Source organism: Scyliorhinus canicula, chromosome 2 (assembly GCF_902713615.1).
Source record: "Scyliorhinus canicula chromosome 2, sScyCan1.1, whole genome shotgun sequence".
Taxonomy (NCBI): domain Eukaryota; kingdom Metazoa; phylum Chordata; class Chondrichthyes; order Carcharhiniformes; family Scyliorhinidae; genus Scyliorhinus; species Scyliorhinus canicula.
This window is the reverse complement of record NC_052147.1, coordinates 234,637,688-234,657,719: the sequence shown is the minus strand read 5'-3', so window position 1 is coordinate 234,657,719 and position 20,032 is coordinate 234,637,688. Positions and strand designations below refer to the sequence as shown.

General features: G+C 46.3%; 1 protein-coding gene across 3 annotated transcripts in view; it reads left to right on the top strand.

Annotated features, from left to right (window-relative positions):
* cfap221 (cilia and flagella associated protein 221) overlaps positions 1 to 20,032 on the top strand; it is a 263,176-nt gene that overhangs the window by 35,045 nt on the left and 208,099 nt on the right. For all 3 annotated transcript variants that reach the window (XM_038789818.1, XM_038789819.1, XM_038789820.1), the window contains exons 2-4: positions 6,239 to 6,348; positions 12,784 to 12,938; positions 16,748 to 16,848. In XM_038789818.1, coding sequence (XP_038645746.1) covers positions 12,806 to 12,938; positions 16,748 to 16,848 — 234 coding nt within the window. In that variant the 5' untranslated portion in view covers positions 6,239 to 6,348; positions 12,784 to 12,805. The remainder of the gene's footprint in view (positions 1 to 6,238; positions 6,349 to 12,783; positions 12,939 to 16,747; positions 16,849 to 20,032) is intronic.

Below are 20,032 nucleotides of genomic sequence, written 5' to 3'. Positions count from 1 at the left end.
GCCACGTGCGACCCCCGGGCGCCGCCATTTTGCTCAATGGCCATGAGACGAACTGCCTGCTGGACTCCGGGAGCACAGAGAGTTTCATCCACCCCACCATGGTCAGACGCTGCACTCTCCCTGTCTACCCGGTTCAGCAAAAAATTGCCCTGGCCTCCGGATCTCATTCAGTACAGATCACGGGGTGGGGAGGGAGATCAGGGTCCAGGGGAGGGAGTTAAAAAATTATAGGCGATACGTCCTCCCTCACCTCTGCGCAGCAGCACTCCTGGGGTTAGACTTCCAGTGTAACCTCCAGAGCCTAACATTTAAATTCCACGGCCCCATGCCCCCCCTCACTGTCTGCAGCCTCGTGACCCTCCAGGTCGATCCCCCGTCTTTGTTTGCAAATCTCACCCAGGATTGCAAGCCTGTCGCCACCAGGAGCAGACGGTACAGTGCCCAGGACCGGACCTTTATCAGGTCCGAAGTCCAACGGCTTCTGAAGGAAGGGGTATTCGAGGCTAGCAACAGCCCATGGCGATCACAAGTTCTGGTAGTAAAGACCGGAGAGAAGAATAGGATCGTCATAGATTACAGTCAGACCATCAACAGGTTTACACAGCTGGACGCGTACCCTCTTCCCTCGTATATCCGATCTGGTCAACAGGATCACGCAGTACAAGGTCTCCTCCACGGTGGACCTCATGTCCGCCTACCACCAGCTCTCCATCCGCACAAGCGACCGCAAGTACACCGCGTTCGAAGCGGACGGGCGGCTCTACCACTTTTTAAGGGTTCCCTTCGGTGTCACAAACGGGGTCTCGGTCTTCCAAAGGGAGCTGGACTGAATGGTCGACCAACACGGTTTACGTGCAACCTTCCCATATCTCGATAATGTCACCATCTGCTGCCACCATCAGCAGGACCACGATACCAACCTCCGCAAATTCCTCCAAACCGCAAAGCTCCTGACCCTGACCTACAACAAGGACAAATGCGTGTTTAGCACCGACTTCCTAGCCATCCTCGGCTACGTAGTGCGTAATGAAATAATAGGCCCCGACCTGGAACGCATGCGCCCCCTGATGGAGCTTCCCCTCCCCCACTGCCCCAAAGCCCTGAAGCGCTGCCTTGGTTTTTTTCTCATATTATGCCCAATGGGTCCCCAATTACGCTAACAAAGCCCGTCCCCTCATCCAATCAGCCATGTTCCCTCTGTTGATGGAAGCCTGCCAGGCCTTCAGCTGCATCAAAGCGGATATCGCAAAGGCCACAATGCGAGCTATCGACGAGTCCCTCCCCTTCCAGGTCGAAAGCCACGCGTCCGATGGAGCTCTGGCAGCCACCCTCAACCAAGCGGGCAGACCCGTGGCCAACTTCTCCCATACCCCCAAGCTTCCGAAATCCGCCGCCACTCGGTCGAGAAGGAAGCACAGGCCATAGTAGAAGCTGTGCGACACTGAAGGCACTATCTGGCCGGCAGGAGGTTCACCCTCCTCACAGACCAACGGTCAGTGGCCTTCATGTTTGACAACGCACAGAGGGGCAAGATAAAGAACGACAAGATCTTGCGGTGGAGGGTAGAATTGTCCACCTACAACTACGACATCTTGTGTCGGCCTGGGAAGCTGAATGAGCTTCCGACGCCCTGTCCCGCGGCACCTGTGCGAACGCACAAGTGGACCGCCTCCGATCCCTCCACGCGGACCTCTGCCACCCGGGGGTCACCCGCTTCTTTCACTTTGTAAAGGCCCGCAAACTCCATCGAGGAGGTCAGGACAGTCACTAGAGACTGCCACATCTGCGCGGAGTGCAAGCCGCACTTCTACCGCCCCAAAAAAGCGCATCTGATAAAGGCTTCCCGCCCCTTTGAACGCCTCAGCATGGACGTCAACGGTCCCCTTGCCTCTACCAACTGCAACGCGTACTTCCTCAGCGTGATTGACGAGTACTCCCGCTTCCCATTCGCCAACCCCTGCCCCGACATGACCACATCTACCATCATTAAAGCCCTTATCACCATTTTCTCCCTGTTCGGATTCCCCACTTACATTCATAGCGATAGGGGGTCCTCCTTTATGAGTGACAAACTGCATCAATTGTTGCTCAGCAAGGGCATTGCCTCAAGCAGGACGACCAGTTACAACCCCCGGGGTAACGGACAGGTCGAGAGGGAGAACGGTACGGTCTGGAAGACCATCCTGCTGGTCATACGGTCCAGAAATCTCTCAGTCTGCCGCTGGCAAGAGGTCCTCCCAGACGTCCTCCACTCAATCCGGTCCCTACTTTGCACATCCACTAACCAAATGCCTCACGAGCTTCTTGTTTTTCCCAGGAAGTCTTCCTAGGGACCCCACTCCCGACCTGGCTGGCTACCCCCGGGCCCATCCAGCTCCGGAAACACGTGCGGGTGCGGGTGCACAAGCCGGACCCGTTGGTCGAGAGGGTCCAGCTGCTCCACGCGAACCCGCAGTACGCATATGTGGAGTGTCCCGACGGCCGATAGGACACGGTCTCCCTGTGGGACCTGGCACCCGCCTGATCCCCGCCATCGCCCCCGGCGCCAGCCCCCCCCAACCCTCCTCCAGATGCATCTGCTTCCGGCAGGCGCTCACCCCCCCCTGGCCCACCAACATCCTTACCCGCACCGCCTAGAGGACCGGATGCCCCTTCCCCGGCCCAGCCCTCGCCAGCTCCGCCTAGGGGTATGGACGCAGCCACGAGGACTGGATCGTCGCTCCCAGCGTCACGGACGCCCACACCTCCAACGTCTCCAGCGATGCTCCGCAGTTCGCAGAGGACGTCCAAGGCCCCCGATCGGCTGATTGTGTCTATGTGAACTATTAATGGACCTTGTTGCTTGTTCTCTCGTTTTTTTTCTCTCCCTCAAATCTGTATATAGTTACCGTGTTCTGACACTGTACATAATTTCGGGCCAGTGGGCAGCCACCGTTGGAGAGGTTTGATCCAACATCACTAGTCATACTATCAGTCTCTTACCCACTCGCATGGGACACCCCCCCACCCCCCCCCCCCCACCCCCCCACCCCCGTCCACGTCCTCAGTCCCCACACACGCCCCCCCCCGTTCCTTTCTCAACAAGGGGTGAATGTGGTGGTATGACTAGGGGTATTACGGTACCTGGGAGTGTGAGTTGCCATTGGTGAAGAGGACTCGCTGCCCATTGGCCCAAGTATTGTGTCCTCAGTATTCTCATTGGTCGAGAGGAAGGTAGCTCCGCCTACGAGGTGGGGTATAAGAACCCGTGTTCCCCAGCAGCCAGGTCATTTCTAAACTCCTGCTGCTGGGCACACTTCTTGCTGATTAAAGCCTTTCGTTTCGGACTGCACCTACGTTTCGCGTCCATTGATTGTGCATCAGTATGGACAACGACATGCCCACCTTGAGGACTACAACTGCCAAGATTATGGAACCTGTTACAACAGTCATCAACACAACCAGAGACAGTTCCTCAGTTTTGTCAGATGTAATCAGTGTACAGTAAGACATTTCTAGTACCTCTAAGAGCCAAGTTCCTGAACATTGTGTTCTGCCAAAGCGAGACAGACATCCACCCAAGAGACTGTCTTACTAATGTGCATAAATATTCGTAACATAGTAATGTTAGTTATGACATAAAGTGTTGGATCTGTGTTAAGTGTTTGATTAACTAAAAATACCAAGGACACTAAAGGAGTAAAGAGGGAGGGGTGTTATGTATCAGAGTAACTCCATTGGCCGGTGTAATGTCATGTGTTACACAATACCATCATCGGAGCCTCTTGTGAGATTTTGTGGAGTTCACCATTAAACCCTGTTTGAGCAGCATCTTGTAATAAACCCCTTGCATTATGTTATACAAACTTGCCGTGTATTGATTCTTTGAATTTGCGGCTACTATTATAATAATTTTATCATGTTTGTTATTAAGCAGCTTTGCTTTGAACAGAATAAATTGTCCTGAAGACTGAAGATGATATTGTATATATTAATGCAACACATATATTCTGTATGTAGAGATTGTGGCTGGTATATTACCAGTCCATTGGAGTTGGACCTACTGGTGGTAGGAGTGGGGCTATTGAGCTTTGTTTTCGGAGACTACACGCCCCAAGGGGGAGGGGGGAGTGGAGGGTGGGGGGGGGGGGGGGGGGGGGGGGGGGGGGCTGATGGAAATAATCACCTGGTGACACCAACACCAAAACCTCCCTCCGATCATCGGGTTTGCACTGGCACAATAAAACAATTACCTATATACCCTTCAGGGTATGATTCATGGAGAATCAACCCACTGCCCTTGACTGACTGCTACCAGAAAGATTTTGCTGTAATCCCACTGTCTTCCCATTGCGTTTGGGACCACAAAGGGTGCGGACCTTGGGACTTAGCTCCTATTGGTAAAATCTAAGCCCATGTTGCATGTCTCAACAATTCCATGTGTTCCTTTTTGTAAAAACAAAAGTCTGTGCAATCTGGTACATTCAATAAATGTGTCCGGCATATGCTTATTCTGTCAATTGATTAGGTCTGGGCAATTAGTCAACTTGCATCACAGAGGAAGCTGAGAACCAGATTATCCAGAATGTAATACTATATCAGTCTGATGGTTAATCAATAGATGGTGCAAATGATTTCCTATGTCAGAACTCATTGACATCAATAAGGGTATTTCTCACACAAATCTATTGCTAAAGAGTGGGAGCGAGACGAGACAAGACATTTACATTATGTTTACAGAAAAGGGCAGCACGGTGGCCTAGTGGTTAGCATAACCGCCTCACGGCGCTGAGGTCCCAGGTTCGATCCCGGCTCTGGGTCACTGTCCGTGTGGAGTTTGCACATTCTCCCCGTGTCTGCGTGGGTTTCGCCCCCACAACCCAAAAATGTGCAGAGTAGGTGGATTGGCCACGCTAAATTGCCCCTTAATATATAAAAAAAAAAATAATTGGGTAATCTAAATTTAAAAAAAAAAAAAAAATGTTTACAGAAAAAACAATTTCTACAGTGGCCTGGATCTGAATATATGTTAACTATCGGCCTTCTCAGGTAGATTATGGTATTTAGTATATAAATATATATTTAATACTGACTACAATAAAATTGCACACTTTAAAATGCATTCTAATGAGTTCTAAATAACTGGATTTAAGTAGGTAGAATTTCAGAAAACAAATGAATGTCTCAAATAATTTTCCATGATGTCATGCTATACATTAACTTAATACTAACTTAAATATTAGAACACAAAATTGTAGAATATTGTTTTTCTTCACTTGTGGCTTTGTGGAAACTATACCTTTTAAAAAAAAAACAGGGAACAGCTCAGGATTTATAACTGTAACAAATATTTAACAGATGGTTGCAGGAAGCAAACTATTTATTAACTAAACTACCTTTAAGTACTTTGAAAATCAAGTCAATATAGCTCGAGAACAGTTTTTTTAAACCTGAGACCTTTTAATGTTTAACAGTCAATTTTAAGAATGGTAGTAGAACAACGCAATACTTCATTGACTTCAAAATTCAGATAAGTGTCCTTGATATCTTTTTTTTTCAATATTTTATTTTCAATTTAATTAATAGGGATGAATTAAAAATTAATAAATTAAGTAAACTAAAATACGTGAATAAACCTCTGGGAAAGACCTTTTGCAAAATCCGTAAGTATAAAAACTTGTGTTAGCTATTGTGCAGATTTCCCCAGGCCATTCGCTACATGAGCCATTTTCACCAGGTTGGGGGAGGGCAGCACTGCCCAGCCGTCCTATAATTAAGCCAGTTAAGTTGATGAAGAGCTCATTAAGAACCTATTAACGGAGAATGTAGTGATTGGGCCCAATAAAGGGTGAACAGCACCTGTCGGGCAGCACGGTAGCACAGGGATTAGTACTGTTGCTTCACAGCATCAGGGACCTGGATTCGATTCCCGGCTTGGGTCACTGTGCGGAGTGTGCACATTCTCCCTGTGTCTGCGTAGGTTTCCTCTGAGTGTTCCAGTTTCCTCCCACAAGTCCTGAAAAGACATGCTTGTTAGGTGAATTGGACACTCTGAATTCTCCTTCAAGTGTACCCGAACAGGCGCCGGAGTGTGGCGACTATGGGATTGTCATAATAACTTCATTGCAGTGTTAATGTAAGCCTCTTGAGACACTAATAAGGATTCTAGATTATTGGATGTCAGAGAACAGGCTGGTAATTTAGCAACCATTGTGAAAGCAGTCCTGGATCTAATCCCATTGCTCTTCTCTCTCCCCAGAGTTCTCTATCTTCCTCTGCTTCAAATATTATCCAGACTTCTCTCAAAAGATGCAGTGTTTCTACTTCAAATTGTGGTAAAGCATTATATTATCTGAACAACTCTCTGTGGTAAGAAATTTCTATTCAATTCTTTCTTGGAAGATTATCTGATGAACTAGTCTGTTCTTATTCACCATCATAATATTCCTTAATTTACAAAATGTTTATCTCCCTTTGACCTTTTCTGATTCTAGTGAAAACAATTCCAGTGCCTTGAATCATTAGCTGTTGCCTGCAATGTTTCTGATCCCCAGTATTATTCCATTCATCTAAGCTCTATCCTGTCCATCAATAAAAAGGATGCCCAAAATTTCACATTGGATTCCTACTATCCTGCGGTGAGCATCACAAAATTCTTTATCACTGTCACAATGTCCTGTGCCATTTGTAGAATCTGAAGTGGCGGAACTGCAGAATAAAGTCAATGCTTATGGACATGGGAGTCCTTAACTTTGACATCATTATATCTCGTGGTTTCAGGTCACACATGGCAAGAAAACTCTTGTTGAATGGTACCTACTTCACCTCGCTCACACCAATCGGGCAATTGCAGATGTATCTGTGCATGTCCATTGGTAGGAGAGATTACTGCACAGCCATTATGGAGACCAAATCCCACCTTCTCACCTCCCTTTGTGTTGAGAGGCACTACCACTCTGTTAAATGGGATAAATTTTGAGCAGATCTAGAAGCTTAGAACAGGACATGCTGTGAGATGCTGTGAGACCTCAGCAGCAGAGTTGTATAACATCACAATCCATAACCACGTGGCTTACCATATTTAACACTCCTCCATCACCGTCTGTCACACAGCATGCTGATGTTATTTGCGAGGTTATCCCATCTTGGAATACTGGTTCGTGAGAGTGCCCAGTTTTATTTTCTTTGGTGTGAGACAAGTGAAACCCCAGTGAGAATAAATAGCCTAGTCGTCGAGTAACAATTATTAAAGACTACATATTAAAGTAATAAAGATAAATACACACAAACAGGTCAACTTTACTCACACACAGTTAAGATATATGAATTACTAAACATAAACCGTTTATATAGAAAATACCCCTTGTTGCACAATATACCTACAATAGCTGAACTCTTCAAGACTTCCCCTATTCCCCAAGCAATATCCAAATTGAGTAACCAGCTATAGATACCACACAATACAGGGATGATACATAGAACCATAGAATTTACGGTGCAGAAGGAGGTCAATCGGCCCATCGAGTCTGCACCGGCTCTTGGTAAGAGCACCCTACTTAAGCCTATGCCTCCACCCTATCCCTGTAACCCAGTAACCCCACCTCACCTTTTTTAGACACTAAAGGCAATTTATCATGGACAATCCACCTAACCTGCACATCTTTGGACTTGTGAAGAAACTGGAGCACACGGAGGAAACCCACGCAGACACGGGGATAACATGCAGACTCCGCACAGACAGTGACCCAAGCCGGAAATCGAACCTGGGCTGTGAAGTAACTGTGCTAACCACTATGCTAACATGCTGCCCTGCTCAAATCTTGAAATTTTTCATTTTTACAGGCTTTGCTGGCTCGGCCTGCATTTGTTGTCGATGCCTTTGAGAAGGTGCTGGTGAGCTGCCTTCTTGAACTGCTTTAGACAATGTGGTGTAGATACACTCCGGGCGGGATTGTCACCCCCCCCCCCCCCCCCCCCCCCCCCCCCCCCCCATGCCGGGGGGGGGAGAATCGATTGGGCGCCGCACAAGTCACGCCTCGCCACCCTGACCCCGCACGCGATTCTACCACCCCCTCCCCCGAAACCAGCGCCGCGCGATTCACGCCGGGCCGCTCTGAGAATTGCTGCAAACGGCGAGCAGCAATTCTCTGGGCCGAGCGGCCGCTCCGACACGACAGGTTCCTGTCGGCGCCGTCCACCCCTGGTTGCTGCCAGCGGGAACGCTGGGGGGATGGCCTGTGGGAGGGGAGCTCCTTCACCGGGAGGGGCCTCCGATGGGGTCTGGCCCGCAATTGGGGCCCACTGATTGGGGGGCCGGCTTCTTTCTCCCCCTCCCTCACCCCCGGGCCTACCTCCTTCGGCGGCCAGCCCCAGAACACCGGCGCCATGTTGGTGAGGGGCCGGTGCACGTAGGAAGTTCCCCACGCATGCGCAGGATGGCACGGCCCAACTGCGCATACGCAAGATTGAGCTGCCCCAACTGCGCATGCGTGGGTTGGCGTGGCGCACATTTGGCGCCACGTTAGGAGGCTGGAGTGGCATGAACCACTCCAGTGCTGTGCTGGCCCCTGTGGGGGCCAGAATAGGTCGTGCCCGGGTCCTATTCGCGCCATCGTGAAACGCGACGGGCACTTACTCCCGGGAGCGGAGAATACCGCCCTCCATATGCTCTCAGGGAGGGAATTCCATGATTTTGACCCAGCCACAATGAAAGAACTGGGATATATTTCCAAGTCAGGATGGTGAGTGACTTAGAGGGGAACCTCCAGGGGGTGGTGTTTTCATGTATCTCGCCCTCTTCAGAGCAAATTGAGGATTATTGTTTATAATTTTGTGGGTTGTTTTGTTTGGAATGTTGTTAATAGCTTTAAAATGTTGTTGAGTGTCTCAGGAGCTGTGATGAAATTTGTCACAGGTATCACAATATGACCAGAGTTTTAATAGAAGATTGTCAGATGCAGATTGGCCTGAATTATCTTCAGTGACAGAGAAGCTTCTTAATACAAATGTTTATTTATTTTCCCCTTGGTAGTTACAGAGCATCAACCAAACAGCGAAAAGCCTCAAGGAAGAGTTGTGTAATTGTAATACATTTAATCAAAATAGCATGGAGGAGTTATGTATTCTACCACATGTCCTCTTCATTTGTTACTGTGTAAAATTGACAGCAACCTCTTGTATCTGCACACATTGAACAGTCCACGTGCAAATGCAGAAAAACCTGGACAATACCCAGGCTTTGATTGATAAGTGGCAAGTAACATACGCACCACACAACTACCAGATAATGATCATCTGCCAGTCAGCGATACCCACTTCTCCACAGGTTATGCAGTTGAAAATTGCCTAAGTATGTCCTGTACACAAAAAGCAGGACAAATCTAACCCGGCTAATTACCGTCCTACCAGTCATCAGTAATGTGATGGAAGGGGTCATCAGCAGTGCTATCAAACAGCACTTACTGAGCAAGAACTTGTCGTATGAGGAACGGTTGAGGACTCTGGGTCTGTACTCGTTGGAGTTTAGAAGGATGAGGGGGGATCTTATTGAAACTTACAGGATACTGTGAGGCCTGGATAGAGTGGACGTGGAGAGGATGTTTCCACTTGTAGGAAAACTAGAACGGACACTATCTCAGACTAAAGGGACGAGGTGCGGGTTTAGCACAGGGCTAACTAGCTGGCTTTTAAAGTAGACCAAGGCAGGCCAGCAGTGCGGTTCAATTCCCGTACCAGCCTCCCTGAACAGGCGCCGGAACGTGGCGACGAGGGGCATTTCACAGTAACTTCATTTGAAGCTTACTTATGACAATAATCGATTTTCATTTCATTTTCATCCTTTAAAACAGAGATGAGGAGGAATTTCTTCAGCCGAGGGTGGTGAATCTGTGGAACTCTTTGCCGCAGAAGGCTATGGAGGCCAAATCACTGAGTGTCTTTAAGACAGAGATAGATAGGTTCTTGATTAATAAGGAGATCAGGGGTTATGGTGAGAAGGCAGGAGAATGTGGATGAGAAAATATCAGCCATGATTGAATGGCGGAGCAGACTTGATGGGCCAAGTGGCCTAATTCTGCTCTTATGTCTTATGGTCTTGTGGTCTAATAACCTGCTCACTGATGCTCAGTTTGGGTTCCGCCAGTGTAACTCAGCTCCCCACCTCCCTACAACCTTGGTTCAAATATGGACAAACGAGCTGATCTCCAGAGGTAAGATCAGAGTGACTGCCCTTGACATGAAGGAAGCATTTGTTTGAGTATGGCATCAAGGAGCCCTAACAAAACTGGAGCCAATGGGAATAGGGGGAAATGCTCCACTGGTTGGCATCATATCTAGCACAAAGGAACATGGTTGTTGGAGGCCAGTCATCTCAGTCCCAGGACATCACTGCAGTAGTTCCTCCGAGTAATGTCGTGCTTCATCGATAATCTTTCTTCTAACAGAAGGTCAGATGTGTGGGTATTTGGTGATGATTGCGCAATGTTCAGCACCATTCGTGACTCCTCAGGCGCTGAAGCAGTCCACATGCAAATGCAGCAAAACCTGGACAGTACCCAGGCTTGGACTGACAAGTGGCAAGTAAGATTCGCGCCACACAACATCTCCAATAAGAGAGAACCAAACCATCGCCACTTGACATTCAATGGCATTACCATCACTGAATCTTCTACTATCAACATCCTGAACTGGACGAGCCAAATAAATACGGTGGCTACAAGAGCAGGTCAGAGGCGAGGAATCTTGCGGTGAGTAACTAACTGTCAATTGACAAAACTGTCCGTCACCAACAAGGCACAAGTCAGAAGTATGGTGGAATAATTCCCACGACACCACAGCTCCAACAACACTCAAGAAGTTCGACACCATCCAGGACAAAGCAGCCTGTTGATTGCTACCTCTTCCACAGACATTCACTCCCTCCATAACTGACACACAATAGCAGCAGGGTGTACCATTTACAAGATGCACTGCAGGAACTCACCAAGGCTCCTTCGGCAGCACCTTCCAAATCCATGACCACACCATCTAGACGGACAAGGGCAGCAGATACCTGGGAACATCACCACCTGGAAGTTTCCCTCCAAGTCACTCACAATCCCAACTTGGAAATATATTGCCATTTTTTCACTGTTGCTGGGTCAAACGCCTTCCCTAAGAGCACAGTGGGTGTATCTCCACCCCATGGCCTGTTGCGATTCTAGAAGGCAGCTCACCACCACCTTCCCAAGGGCAATTAGGGATGGGCAACAAATTCTGTCCCAACCAGTGCAGCCCATAACCCATAAAAATGAATTTATAAAAAGCTAGGAATCAAATAGAAACCATTGATTGATGCAAATTTCCACTTACTAAATTATTATTTTCATTGTAGAAACTCTTGAAAAAGCTACACTTGATGAATGAGGTATTATAGGGTTTTTGATGTTCACTCAGTTGTAACTACTGCTGAACAACATCCCTGACTTTGAAAGTAATTATTTATGTGGGAAATGTTGAATTTCCCTCCCTCCATGATAAAAGAAATCTTAGGTATTTAAAATATCTAAGAGGGCAGCATGGTAGCACAATGGTTAGCATAGTTCCTTCACAGCTCCAGGGTCCCAGGTTCGATTCCTGGCTTGGGTCACTGTCTGCGTGGAGGCTGCACGGTCTCCCCGTGTCTGCGTGGGTTTCCTCCGGGTGCTACGGTTCCTCCCACAGCCCAAAGATGTGCAGGTTAGGTGGATTGACCATGAAAAATTGCCGTTAGTGTCCAAAAAGGTTAGGTGGGGTTACAGGGATAGGGTGGAGGCGTAGGGTTAGGTAGGATGTTTTTTCCAAGGGCCGGTGCAGAATCAATGGGCCGAATGGCCTCTTTCTGCACTGTATATTCTATGATTCTATGATAATATGGCAATTTCTACTTTAATCCAATGTACTTGCTTTAATTGTTATGTTGTATATGATGAACCATCAATCGAACGCGAGACGAGTTGCTGTACAAAAGGTAGGCTTTAATAAGCTAGAAGTTAGCCCTGCGGTCGACTACAGTAAATGGACGACCGCCGGGCGTTCTGGGTATTTATACCTCGCTCTAGAGGTGGGGTTAACTCAGCCTCTCGACCAATCGGAGAATCATCACATGACTGGTCTCAACCAATCGGTCGAGAGGCAAATGACCAACCAGGGCCAATGGTAAGCCAGTGTTCTGCACCAATGGCAGACAGCTATGCAAATCATACCACCACATTATATGGTAAAATTATTTTTAAAATGTTGATTCATTTGAAGAGTCATACGGATCCAAAACATTAACTCTCTTTACTTTCTCCACAGATGCTGCCTAACCTGCTGAGTTTTTCCAGCATTTTCTGTTTTTATTTCAGATTTCCAGCATCTGCAGTATTTTGCTTTTAGTTTAATGATAACATTTGTTAGCTGCTCCCTGTTGTTTTGCTAGAGTTGGTATCAGGATGAAACTGACATTGTAAAAGGTGAAACCTATGCCGCAGAGTTCACTGGATCTTTGTGGGAAGTTTTCTTTAAGGGCATTGGTGAGTGCCATCACTTCACTGCTGATCATAAAATATGTGCTGTTCCCTTTCACCTTCAGATATAGGCAGCCTGCAGTACACATGGCAATCAATCTTACTCAATATATTCTGAAAATCGCATTACATATTTCCTGTTTGTTTCAGAGTTTAAAAAAAAGTTACAATGCATCATGTTAGCTAAAATGTATTTTTATAATTTAGACTGTGTTGCTGTAAGTCCTGAAGAGTAACTATTTCCTTTTGCATGTTTCCCTTCTGTGGATCAATGCAGGTTATTTGAATAAAGTATCATTATGGAGGTGGAGAAACGTGCTTCTTCGCAGTTAACCGAGCATGGCCGTAGCTTCAACAGGCAGACAGTTCTTAAAGACAGACTGGTGGAGGAACCCAAGCGTGGAAATGTGCCAAATCATTTACTGGAAACAAGTAAGACCATCATGGCAAATAATAGAAGCAACTCATGTAAATAAAAGTTAAATAGAGTCCCAACCTTGATAAATAGCAGATCCAGAAATAAATTTTAATATAACTCCCCCAGGTATATTTTTCTCTGTTTAACTTGCAGCAAAGAATTTGGGTTTTAATCAATAAAATGCACAATCTGTAAGAAAGACTTTTGCATATATGCTCAGCTCCTAGTCATTCTGATTTTTTTTAATACTAAAAACATTTAGTATTATTGTCGAATAAGTTAATAGTTAATGAGCACTTTCCAGGACATGGGGAATTACTTTTAAAACTTTGAATTATTAATTCATTTGGATTAAGTGGCTTTGAATGAAGAGAAGTAAACTATATACAGACATGTCAAGTGCAGTGAAGATTTTTGCCACTAGCTTATTTTCTGACACAGCCGCATCAATTTTGATATGAGTCAGAATCTTCCGTTCTTGAGCCTGTTGGTGGCGGGCACAGAAGGGGAGGAGAAAGATCCATGTGCAATCTTATGCTGTTCAGCTCATTGCATATGCATCGGCAAGGAGCTCGCCAATTCCTGCATTTGGGGACAGACAGGAAGTCTCTCCTCCCACCATTATGTCTTGGAGTAGAAAGTCCGAGCACCATATTTAAAGGGCACCAGACAGCCATTCGCTCACTGCAAGCTCCGGACTCTCCATAATTCAGGCAGTATGTCTCAGCAGTTTGACCCAGAGCAGAGAACGTATGGCACCACGATTCAGTGAAACCTCCCTGGAGAAACCCCTCCAGGCCATCCAGAAAAAGTGGGAACTGTTGTTTGGCAGCAGGGGGCTCCCCCATGCGGTCTTTCACAGATGTTAGTGCCCATGTGGCCGACAGGAGAACTGTCCAGCAGCACAGGAAAAGGATGAATGATCTACTGTGCGCTACCAAGGTAAGTGGCATCATCTAATCACCGAAAGGGGACCATCCCAAGGACATCAAGCAGTGTAAGTGTGCGAGTACAAAGAAATGTCGGACAGGAACTGGGACATATGCACCAAATGTGTGCCAGCCACTTAATTCTCTTCTGTTCTATCTGTTGCTTGTTGATCTTTTACTGGGGCGGGATCAGGAGCTGGCGTAGGCATGTCTGCTTCTAAAATTCCCATTAAACCCATTGGGATAGCAGTCAATCCTACTGTCTTTCTTGGGGTGAGAACATGCACAACAGTAGAGAGTGGGCTTGCATGGTATCAGAAACCTCCTCGAGAAGGAGGCTGTGATGTTAGCCAGAGAGGTGCAGAAGGCGAGCTTGTGGGGATGCCTCTAGTATGCAGCTGTCAGATGCGCCGAATGAGTGAGACATTGCTTCAATAAGCAGGCTTCTGAGGCACACATTCAAATCTTTCCTTTTTCCATTCCAGGTATAAGCAAACAAGACAGGGGGCCCACGACAGGCATCAGCCACAGAATTAACCCCAACTATACCTCCGTGGATGATGCCTCAGAACCCTCCGAGGATTCACCATCATGGCATTCACCTGCACCCTCCACCAGTGCAGAGACATTCACCTTTGTGGATGCATGTTCTAGAATAGGCTCAGGATTACAATCTGGTGAAAACCTCACAGATATGTTTCCAAAGCTCACAGAGTCAGTGATAGCTGAGGTCTCTGACACTCAGAGGATTGATGGCGATCATGCCCTTGCCCAGCCCCTTGTAAGTAATGGGTCTCTAGACCTGGCCATATGAGACCTGATAGCGATGCAGAGACAGGTAGGGGAGCATCAGGAAATATGTAAGAAGCTATGCATAGACTGGACTGAAGTTTGGAGGAGTCTATCCACATTCTGTCTGCTGTTATGGGTCTGGGTGTACAAGCACTTCAGTACCTCCATGAAAAGTGTGACAGACGCCCTGGAGAATCAGGCCAAGCAGAACACACATGGGTGCCCCTTCTCTTCAATTGCCTCCAGTAAGTCAGGCTGAGGAGAGTGCACGATAACCTGAGCTGGAGACCCTTAGCAGGATGCTCTAGGTTTAGGGTCACCAGTGGGCACATGCCAAAGTCCTCACAAGCAACAAGGCACAGTATTTAGCAGGCTGCCTCCCTCCTCAGCTGTGTAAGTCAGAGCTGCACTTAGATGTAGCAATCGGAAAATAAAGATAAAGTGGTTTTGGAGGCACAGAGGGTGTACAGTCAATGTTTATTCTTTTGGCCCTTGTAAATATATGTTTAATTGCACTGTTCAGGTTTGCTGCCATGGTCGCGGCAAATTAGGATATTGAACTTTGTTATCAATCATATTCCAATAATTCCACCGATACACCATTTGATGCCTCACATCATCAGTAGTTTCATCTTGAGTATTATGACATGAGTGTATTTCAGCCTTAGCCATTATTTATGAATTTGCATCCTGGGTACGCATCAGGCAAACCTGCAGGTTTAGTTCACGCAGTATTGATCCCTTTTAGAATGCTGTTTGTGCAGCATTGCAGTCAAGTAATTGCATAACCTGCTGGTGTTCTGATGTGAGATATGAGAAGGATGCATAGAGGCCTCAAGGGGAGTTAGACAGGCTAAGTGAGTGGCCAAGACATTGGCAGATGGAGTATGAGGGTCAGAAACGTGAGGCTTTCCACCGTGTTCTGAGGAATAGAAAGCAAAAGCTTTTTCCTGCATGGTGAAATAATGAGAAGTGTGGATGGCCAAACAGACCTTGTTCAAAAGTAACTGTGAGCTAACATGAAAGTGCACTGGAAAGTAAGGAGGCAACTGTCAAGTTGCTCTTGATGCAAGAGAGGTAGGCTATAGGATTATAGAGGGCAGGCAGCAATTGACAGCAATCTTGGTGAGATTCATCAGAAATCTGTCCTGTTCACCTCCTTACCTCACATAAAGGGATGGCAACAAGGCCATGGAATATATGTTGCTGGCCCTGAGCCATCAGTGTGATACAAGATTAGGTGGGACTCGGTTCGATTGGTTGGCTAATGGCTATTGAATTGGTCAAAAGGCTGTATTCTGTCCGCTAACCGGCAGTGATTGGATCCTGCCTGAGTGGGATTATTTTCAGAGATCTATGGAAAGCGGAGTTTGAATCCTGGATGCTAAAAGGAAGGACCTGCTCTCTCCAGAAAAGATGCTGTATTTCTGAGATTCCATAGACCTGAATGAATCTATAGTGAAAACCTCAAACTGAAAGTAAAGTTTGAAGAGGGGAAAGGTGCTAGAAACAACCATCTGAAACAAAGACTTTTATCGTTTTACTTTCATACTTCTTATTTTACGCCTCTCTTCTCAATGCAATCCAGTAACACGTGTGTCTATTTGACCTGAACTGACAGCTGCAGCTTGTTTTTTCATGTTTAAGGGGTTGGAGAATTAAACAACCAGATTGTGACTTATCCGCCCTTCGGCAGTGTTTATTTCTCATCCATTAATATGTGATTCCCACATTGTAGGTTAAGGCCTGAAACAGGCAAAATGGGGTGTCTTTCAACTGAGCATTTTGTTAAATGGTCGTTCTGAGCTCATGTTTCCTGCCTCTGTGATTCACACCCCTCCCCTGCCATCAGAAATGGTGTCTGCTGAAGATGGGGACAGTGCTTCAACATCTGGATGCCACCCACTATTTTAAAGGCCTCTGTGGTCAGCTGGATCCCACAAAAATCCAGCACTGGATAGGAGGCATGTATATATCCTGAGTACCATTGCAAGGGTTAGAACTTGCAAATACTTTTGGGTGTGACCTTGCCTATTTCTGGAAGTAAGTTGAGATTTACTCTTCTGTGAACTGTTATTTCATATTTTTCTATTTCATTACAGAGATTTTTGCCACATTACAGAGAAACAATGTGATTCAGGCTCTCCCTGCTATGTTGCATTTTGGAGGTTATGATATTGGAAATCATCACCAACAGATTCTGGTAAGCTGAAAATAAAAATGAGACATTTTCCAATGACATTTCGAATGAACACTACCCTTTTCACTTCTTTATCAATATGTAGAAGTAATGTACAACTGTACAATATATTTTTATAGTTTTACACATATTTGTGCCTTTAAAGAATGGATGCTGGAATTCTTAAAGACCCTAATTATTGGTGACAATAAGTCATGTGGCTAAACGTATTGATCATACAGCCCATTCAATAGGAATACATTGATTCTGTATTTACACAATCAACGAACATATATCATTGATGTTTGGAGGCTTTTCTTCCAAATATCTTTAATGTGGAGACCTGGGTTGTTTCCTTCCTGTACATCCAGGCCATCAGAGACCTCAGTGACAATAATTTGATCAAATCTAGTGAGTCAGTTTCATATTTCTCCAAACCAATTGGAAAAGCATGAATAAGCAAACAACTAAGTGTTGGGCTATACTGCAGCATGCAGCCTAGATCTTCAGCCAAAATATTAGGGCCTGGTCCAAAAAAGTGAAGGACCTTATGTAGAATATTATACACCTAACACCAATTATGGTTGCAGAAATAAATGTACTGGAAGCAGATTACAAAAGAAGAAATTTGTTCATTTTTATTTTTCAATTAAGGGGCAATTTAGTGTGGTCAAATCACCTATCCTGCACACCTTTGGGTTGTGGTGGTGAGACCCACGCAGACACGGGGAGGATGGGCAAATTCCACACGGACAGTGACCCGGAGCTGGGGTCGAACCCGGGTCCTCGGTGCCGTGAGGCAGCAGTGCTAATCACTGCGCCACCAGAAATGTTTTCATTTAAACACAGGTGACAGCTGGTTCAAAGAAGAATATGTTTACCGTTACAGTATTTCTTCATGCGTTAACTGAATATGTTATTCAAGCTGTGCCTTTGAAATTTTGAGCATGTTTTCTGCTTCAAAATATTAAGCAATCATCATTTTTTTCATCTCTTTTTAATTGCTTTAGCCAATTGATTTCTTCAAAAACATTTCTCCTCATTTTAAATTTTCTCTCCGGTCACAATCTTTGTTTAAAAAACCTCCTTGGGGCGGCACGCGGCCCAGTGGTTAGCACTGCTGCCTATAGCACTGAGGATCCAGGTTCAAACCCCGGCCCTGGGTCGAAGTCCATGTGGAGTTTTCACATTCTCCCCGTGTCTGCGTGAGTTTCACCCCCACGACCCAAAAATGTGCAGTTTAGGTGGATTGGCCACGCTAAATTACCCCTTAATTGGAGAAAAAATAATTGGGTACTCTAAACTTATTTCAAAAAAACTTCTTAATCGTAATCCAGTAACATGTTCCCTGAATAAGTGACAATGTTTCCTTAAAACTAAAATCAATCGCACAACAAAGATACAAAAAATGAAAACTGTAGAGTGGGAAAGAAAACATAAACTAACATAATAACATAAGGGATAAGTCAGTGTTTAAACAAGGTGGAAAGAGAGGGCGAGTATTGGGACAGGGAACAAGTCCATAGACGGAGAAAAAAGATTTCAAAGCAAAAAAGCTGGAAGAGGGTAAGAACTCCTCTTCTACTCAGGCCCATAAATGTCCCTATGGTGAGAAATGAGGCCTAACCAAATAGATTTATTATGTGTTGTCACAGATAATCAATTTTTTTTCCTTAAATTTTGAGTACCCAATTATTATATATTTTTTCCAATTAAGGGGCAATTTAGCATGGCTAATCCAACCTGCACACCTTTGAGTTGTGAGGGTGAAACCCACGCAGACATTGGGAGAATGTGCAAACTCCACACGGACAGTGACCCAGGGCCGGGATTCGAACTCGGGTCCTCAGCGCCGCAGTCCCAGTACTAACCATTGCGTTGCATGCTGTCCTAGTTGATCAACTTTAAATAAAAACTCTGTTCTTGTAAAATAAAGGAAATATCAATCATATAACCCAGGGTTTTCAAACTCGGAGTCGGGCCTGCGAGTGGGTCGTGGACGGATCTAGGGAGGATCGTGGAGCGATCGTTTGTGGCATTCCGATTGGCAGGAAGAGGTCCCTAACAGACGTAACGGGCTTTTTAGAATACTGGCCACGGGCAGTCCCTGACTGGTTGCGGCCTTTGAGGGCGCGGGCAGCAGGAGTCTGGGCTGGTGTGCTGGTCATCGGCGGGGGTGTGGAGACAGGGGCTGACCGGTGTCCATGTGGACACATGATGCTAACAATGGTGGCCTCCTCTTGTGCTCATCCTTTGCGCGCTGCTCGGCTCGTTCCCCGCCATCGATCGGCAGCATGCGACCTGAGGCCCCGTGGTCAAGCTGTTCAACGTCCGCTTGCACTCCCACAATGGTAAATATTAGTTGGGAAGTGGCCTGTGACTGGTAGATGTAGTGAGAGGGAAGCCAGACCAGGTTTGTCGGCGAGGAGTAACAATCAAACAAGGCCAATCAATAGGGCTGATACATGTGAACACCGGAAGAAACTTACACAGTTGTCACTTTGTGTAGCCACTCTCTAGAAACCAGGAGTAGGTACCGGCAGAATCGCCAAGCAGAAACTTATAGCCAAGTTCCGCAGACATGAGTACGGCCTCAACCGGGACCTTGGATTTATGTTGCATTACATTCATCCCCCACCATCTGGCCTGGGCTTGCGAAATCCTACCAACTGTTCTGGCTTGAGACAATTCACACCTCTTTAACCTGTGATTATCCCTCTCTCCAGTTGCTCCATCTGGACCTGTAGACTTAATTACCTGCAAAGACTCGCATTCAAAGTATCCTGCATCTTTGACTTTGTCTTATATATATATATGTATGTTTCTGGAACCCACCTCTTCATTCACCTGAGGAAGAAGCAGTGCTCTGAAAGCTAGTGATTCGAAACAAACCTGTTGGACTTTAACCTGGTGTTGTAAGACTTCTTACTGCGCTCACCCCAGTCCAACGTCGGCATCTCCACATCATATTATTAGAGAGCAGCCTGCCCTTTATGAAATCTGTCCGGTCCTCTGCAACCACCCCCCAGACACAACCTTCCATCCGTCCTGCCACCAACTTAGCCAGCACTTTCACATCTGTATTTAACAGGGATATGGGCTTGTACAACCCACATTCCTACAGGTCCTTTCCCTTCTATGGCATCAATGTGATTGTTGCCTGCATCTTCATCTCCAGCAACTCCCCCCTTCTCCAACGTCTCAATAA